The 6,427-nt window shown below is 37.0% G+C and overlaps 1 protein-coding gene across 1 annotated transcript; it reads right to left on the bottom strand.

Moving 5' to 3' along the window:
* Positions 1 to 2,331: 2,331 nt before the first annotated feature.
* Positions 2,332 to 5,744, bottom strand: LOC109216808 (putative leucine-rich repeat receptor-like serine/threonine-protein kinase At2g24130). The gene is made up of 2 exons (XM_019381001.1): positions 3,149 to 5,744; positions 2,332 to 2,856 (listed from the first exon to the last, which is right to left on the bottom strand). The coding sequence occupies exons 1-2, from the start codon at positions 5,700 to 5,702 to the stop codon at positions 2,462 to 2,464; spliced, it is 2,949 nt and encodes a 982-aa protein (XP_019236546.1). The 5' UTR covers positions 5,703 to 5,744; the 3' UTR covers positions 2,332 to 2,461.
* Positions 5,745 to 6,427: the final 683 nt, after the last annotated feature.

Below are 6,427 nucleotides of genomic sequence, written 5' to 3'. Positions count from 1 at the left end.
ATACATATATCTGATTTTGCAATCATAGAAGTTATTGGTGAACTTCATTGGTTATTTTTAATATAGTGAGTTTGGTAATACCAACTTTCCACTTATAGGTAGCTATAAAATTTAACATTTAATATTAATGTTAGGCTGATAAGATCCTATAATTAAGTGCAATTCGACTATGCAAGATACGATTTGTCAGATAACACCAAAAGTATTAGTGTTAATTAAGAGGGCCTTTTTGTTCTATTTAAATAATGATATGCTAATTAAATTGCAAAGAAATGAATGGAACTAAAGAACCATTTAAATACTGGTCAAGACTTTTCACAGCAAAAAGGATACATTTGGTTGGTTGCATGTCCATAGCCGTATAGCCTTAAAATGTCTCATTGTTAAAAGATCGTGATTAGTGGTGGCAAAGTGAATAAACAAAATAGTTATACACTCGTAAATCAACTAAAAAATGAGTTTGATAATGAACTTTTTAAAAATTGGTTAAATATGGATAAGATATATATTTAGCAACTCGGTGCACTAGCTCCTGCTATGTGCGGGATCCGGGAAAGGTCGGACCACAAGATCCATATTATCCACTTAAAACCACTACTAGAAATCCGGTAACCGACCAACTTTGGTCGGTTATGGCCAATTACCGACATGCAACCAAATACGCTTGGACGGTATTTTGATGGTCGTTTTAATATACCGACCAAAGTTGGTCGGAAATTACCGACCAACGTTGGTCAGTAAATTAAATTAAAAAAAAAATATTGCAAAAAAAAAACTGACCAAAGTTGGTCGGTATTTTAATTATGTAATCAAAAGATTCACCGTCTGGGAATCGAACCGGGGTGTGTACAGTGGCAGGATACTATTCTACCACTAAATAATTGGTGCATTTTGTTTTAAGATTGTCTTTTTTTTTTTTATTTATACTCTTTAATTGCATTTTCGCACGAAAATAACCGACCAAAGTTGGTCAATTTTATTAAAACATAAAATTACCGACCAAAGTTGGTCGGTTTTTTAAAATGACCGGCCGAATTTACCGACCAAAGTTGGTCGGTTCTTTAATATTAATTTTTATTTATTTTAATTGCAAAAACCGACCAAAGTTGGTCGGTTTCTTGAAAAATAAATTTCGCGGGACTCAAAAATACTTTCCCGCATTTTTGCGCCAAAGAAAACCGACCAAAGTTGGTCGGTTTCGTAAAAAAAAATAAAAATTAAAATATTTTGAAAATCCGACCAACTTTGGTCGGTTTTTGGCCGGTTTTTTTACCGACCAAAGTTAGTCGGTTTTTCTTGGTCGATTTTTGCCGAATTTCTAGTAGTGAATATGGATAATCAATGGGTAACTTTTATATATGCCAAGACTCAAATTGGGGGTTCCTCAAGTTTGGGACATTAGGAATTCTGCCAAAAGTGATCATATATATTTAAGAAGACATAAATAATATGGATATCTATATTATCCGTTGGATAACCCATTTTCTATCCGTATTGAATATGGATCGAGTCGGATAATTTATTCGTTTTTATATTGCCCGTTTTCGATCAACCCATATTAGACCCAACCCTACCCACTCGTTTGCCACCCCTAATCATGATCTAGAAAGAACAAGAGCCGTAAAAGGATTAAAAAGATTAAAATCATTTTCCATGAAAAATGTTTTGTATTAAAAGGATTACTTAAAGATAATTTTTGAGTATTAAAAGTATTATTATAAGAACTTATTTTTGAAAAATATATATTTAAGATTAAAAATAGTCTTAGCAAATCAAAGGAGTGCTGAAATGAAATCTTTAGCTAATAAATATTAATATAAAGCTTAAGTGCTAGAAGTAATATGAAGTTAAGAGTTAGAATAACAGTAAGAAATATGACTTCCGTCTATACAACAACAACAATAACAACAACCACCCACTAGAATCCCGTTAGTGGAGCCTAGGGAGGATAGAGTATACGCAGACCTTATCCCTACCCCGAAGGGATAAAGAAGTTGTTTCCAAGAGACTCTCGGCTCAGACTTCCGTCTATAATTAACAAAAGTATCATTTGTTCCATGTTAATCTTTTAACAACCAGACATCAGAAATTGACTTCCTCGCGGAAATAATATTTTCTTCGAAAAGAACTTTTGTCATATCAAACACACTACTTGTGTAGCTCACCTGAAGAAATTTTCAGGATCAAAGCTAAGAAAATGGATCACAATTGAACAAACATAAAAGCATCTCTAAAATAAGGGGAAAAGAAAGAAAAAAAACATAGAAATACAATGAAAGAAAAAAGGGCAGCCCGGTGCGCTAAGCTCCCGCTATGCGCGGGGTCCGGGGAAGGGCCGGACCACAAGGTCTATCGTACGCAGCCTTACCCTGCATTTCTGCAAGAGGCTGTTTCCAAGGCTCGAACCCGTGAAAGCACTTTAGCATAGTTTCTCTGCTGATGTTTCTAAGATCAAAAACTGTTAATCCATTGTTGTAACATCTTCAACAACAAAGTTACAAGGACTTGAAATATATTGCTTTAGCCTGCCAATCTCAAGTGCTACATCCAACATTGTTGGCCTAGTTGAAGGATTATACTGTGTGCACATTAGGCCAAGTTCAATCAACTCGAACACAATATCGCGCCACATCTTGCTATCGGATGGAATTGTGTCACCTTGTGGATATCTTTGTAGTGTTTCGTCAATCATAGGCTCGAGTTTATGTGGATACTGACTCTTTACCCATTCGTGCAAGCTCGAGCCTTGTTGAAAAAGAATATCCGTGGGACGTTTTCCTGTCACAATCTCAAGTAAAAGAACTCCAAAGCTATATACATCTCCTTTTGTTGAAGCCCTCTTTCCCATTCCATATTCTGCAATCAATGAAACAGTGAACAGAAAGTTAGAACACAATATTAGTTACCATAGTAAAGGGCTGATAGATGCACTAAGCTCCCGCTATGCGCGATCTTAGCAGGTCCGGGGTTCAGGGAAGGGTTGAACCACAAGGGTCTATTGTATGCAGTCTTATCCTGCATTTCTGTAAGAGGCTGTTTTCGCGGCTCGAACCCGTGACCTCCTGGTCACATGGCAGCAACTTTAACAGTTACGCCAAGGCTCCCCTTCTTAGTTACTATAGTATATGATTTAATTCATTAAACTAACCAGGAGCAATGTAACCAATTGACCCACAAAGTAATCCATCTGTTGAGTTGTAAGAAACTGATTCATCAATAGGATTGGTAATGTCCTCAACAGCTTTTACTAATCTTGAAATACCAAAATCTGTGACCAAAGCTGTCATGTTATAATCAAGAAGAATATTGCTCGGTTTTAGGTCACAGTGCACGACCTTAACGGGCGAATAATGATGGAGATAGGCCACCCCTTCTGCTACATCATTGCAAATGCTAACCACTTGAGCCAAATCCAATTGATGTTTCAGTCCAACGCTCGGATACAGATGGTTTTCTAAGCTTCCATTTGACATCAAGGGAAAAACAAGAGCTTTAATATCCGGCCTGCTACAAGTTGTTATGATCCTAATCAAATTCCTGTGCCTAGTCCTTTTCAAGATTTGACATTCCCTTTTAAAGCTCTCTCCAGCTGTTTTTGAGTCGATTACTTTGACAGCTATTCTCATGTTATTTCTTAACACTCCCTTATAAACACGCCCATATCGTCCTTCTCCTATCAGGCTCGAGCTGCTAAAACCTCCTGTGGCTTCAATAAGCTGCATATGAGATATTCTTGGGTACTTTTGCTCTTTCTTCTCACATTGTTCTGTATCTTCAGCTACTTTACCTGTCCATTGGCTTCTGAATTTGGATCTTAAGACCAAAGGGTAGCCAACAATGCAAAATATGGGAGTTATAAGCAATGAAAGGAGGATTGTGATTATAAAATGGTGACCTCTCTTTTTGTGGCAACTTTTCATTCCTTGTATTGAGCCACAAAGCTGAAAATTTCCCAAGAATGAGCTAATGTTTAATGATGAAAATGCACCAGTATTTGTCGCGTTCCCGGAGAAATGGTTGTAGGAAAAGTTGAGCTTTTGCAAAGTTGATGAAGCCTGAAAGCTTTGTGGTATCTCCCCATTCAATACGTTGAACGAAACATCAAGTTCCTTAAGGTAAGGCAATCTTCCTATCGATGATGGAAGAGCGCCTTCTAGAGCATTACGCGATATGTTAAGGTATTCAAGAGCAATGCAGCTACCAAGTTGTGAAGGGACAGTAGCTGAGAGATTATTTGAAGACAAATCAATGGCCAACACCATGTCCATTTTGCTAAGTTCTAAAGGAATAGGACCATGTAAATGATTGTTAGACAAGTTAAGATAGATTTTCAAGCTGCTCAAACCAGCAACTTCACTTGGAATTTTGCCTGAGATTCTGTTATGAGAAAGATCAAGAATTTCCAAGTTAATACATTGTCCTAGACTCGAGGGTATCGTTCCAGAGAGCTGATTGTTATGCAACAGAAGTCTTCTCAACTGCGGAAGATTGGAAAAGGTATCGGGGATCAATCCAGAGAGCTTGTTTTTCGACAAATCAAGAAGGCCTAAATGAGAAAGGTTCCCAAAAGCAGAAGGAATGACACCCGAGAGTGAGTTATTCGACAGATAAAGCCTCTCGAGTTTTCCCATTTGACACAACTCAAGAGGAATTGTACCATTGAGATGATTACTAGACAAGTTCAAAAGAGTAAGGTTGCCAAGGTTGGAAATTTGTGTAGGTATAGGACCATAGATAAGATTATCGTCGAGATGAATCTGTGCAAGGTTTTTGGAGATATTACCAATAATAGGAGGTAATTCCCCGCCAAGATTATTTCCAGCTAACTCGAGTTCTTGTAAGTTAGAAGAATTAACTAGGGAAGCAAAAAAAGGCGTCAGATCAGTATTATTTCTATGGGTAATGAAGTTGTTGTAGGACAAGTAAAGAAATTGTAACTTCGGCATTTGACTTACAATATCAGAAGGAAGCTCTCCGCTCAACAAATTCGACTCAATATCAAGCCATTCAAGTTTAGTAGAATTTGAAAGAGCTTTAGGTACTTCACCAACAAGATTGTTAGACCAAAGAAGAAGAAACTTCAACTCCTTAAGTTCACATTGATTGTACATAGGAATTTCACCACTAAGTGAATTGTTAGAAAGATCCATATATTGTAAAGAAGCAGAACAATTACAGAACAAAGGCAGAGGAATTTCACCAGAAAGATTATTACTTCCTAAATCAAGATACTTCAATTTATGAAGTAGTCCTAACTCAACTGGAATTTTACCTTCAAGAAGATTAGAAGACAAACTAAGCTGATTCAGCTTTAAAAGATAGCCTAATTCAGCAGGAATTTTACCTTCAAATAAGTTACCAGATAAATCAAGAATTTGCAAGAATGATAGACCAGAAAGAGCAGAAGAAATCGTCCCTCGTAACGAATGGTGACTAAGATCAAGCTCAACAACTCTATTCATTTTCTGATCACATCCAACTCCAGTCCAGTTGCATAAATGAATGCTAGAAGAATTCCAACTTTCTAATGCATGGTAAGGGTCAGAAACTATACCAGCCATGAACGAAAGAAGCGAAGCGCGATCATTTATCATTTGATCATTTTTTTGGCCTAAAACAACAGAGAAAACCATAATCAAGAAGAAGAAATTGTACTTGGAAAACTTGTAGTAGCCCATTTTTATTGCTATTGCACCAATCATGAGAAATTGGAATAGTGAGAAATTAATGGCATTAGCTAGGTGTATATATATATATATGGAAGGGCCTTGGCGTAGCCGGTAAAGTTACTGCCATTCCACCAGGAGATCACGCGTTTGAGCCGTGGAAACACCCTCTTGCAGAAATGCAGGTAAGGTTGTGTACAATAGGTGTATATAAAAGGAAGGAGAGCCCTAGCATAACTGGTAAAGTTACTGGCATTTGACTAGGCAGGGGGTATGTAGCATATTAAACTATTAATGGCGTGTTCAATTAAACCTATAACTTTTGACGCAAAGTAAAAATTTATATAAAAAAATTTATTAAATTGCAAAAATAGTACATTTGAACCCATAACTTAAAAATATAACGGGTTCAATGCTAAAACCCTTAAAAGATGAACCCTTAAAGTTTAAATTATGGATCCGCCTCTATGACCAGGAGGTCATGGGTTCGAGCCGTAGAAACACCCTCTTGCAGAAATGCAGGATAAGGCTCCATACATAGACCCTTGTGGTCCTGCCCTTCCCCGGACCCCGCGTATAGCGGAAGCTTAGTGCACCGTACGGTTTTCTTTTTTTAGGTGTATATGTATATCTATATGTGTGTGTATATGTGGACTTGTCCTTAGACGTTATTTTATTATAATAAGTTGATGAAATCTTGAAAATTGTTCAGTGCCATGAAACAAGGAAAAAGAATTAAATATGTTATATTTGTGCCTAAC

Source organism: Nicotiana attenuata, unplaced genomic scaffold, assembly GCF_001879085.1.
Source record: "Nicotiana attenuata strain UT unplaced genomic scaffold, NIATTr2, whole genome shotgun sequence".
Classification (NCBI taxonomy): Eukaryota; Viridiplantae; Streptophyta; class Magnoliopsida; order Solanales; family Solanaceae; genus Nicotiana; species Nicotiana attenuata.
Note: the sequence above shows the minus strand (reverse complement) of the source record. Positions and strands in the feature narration are given on the sequence as shown.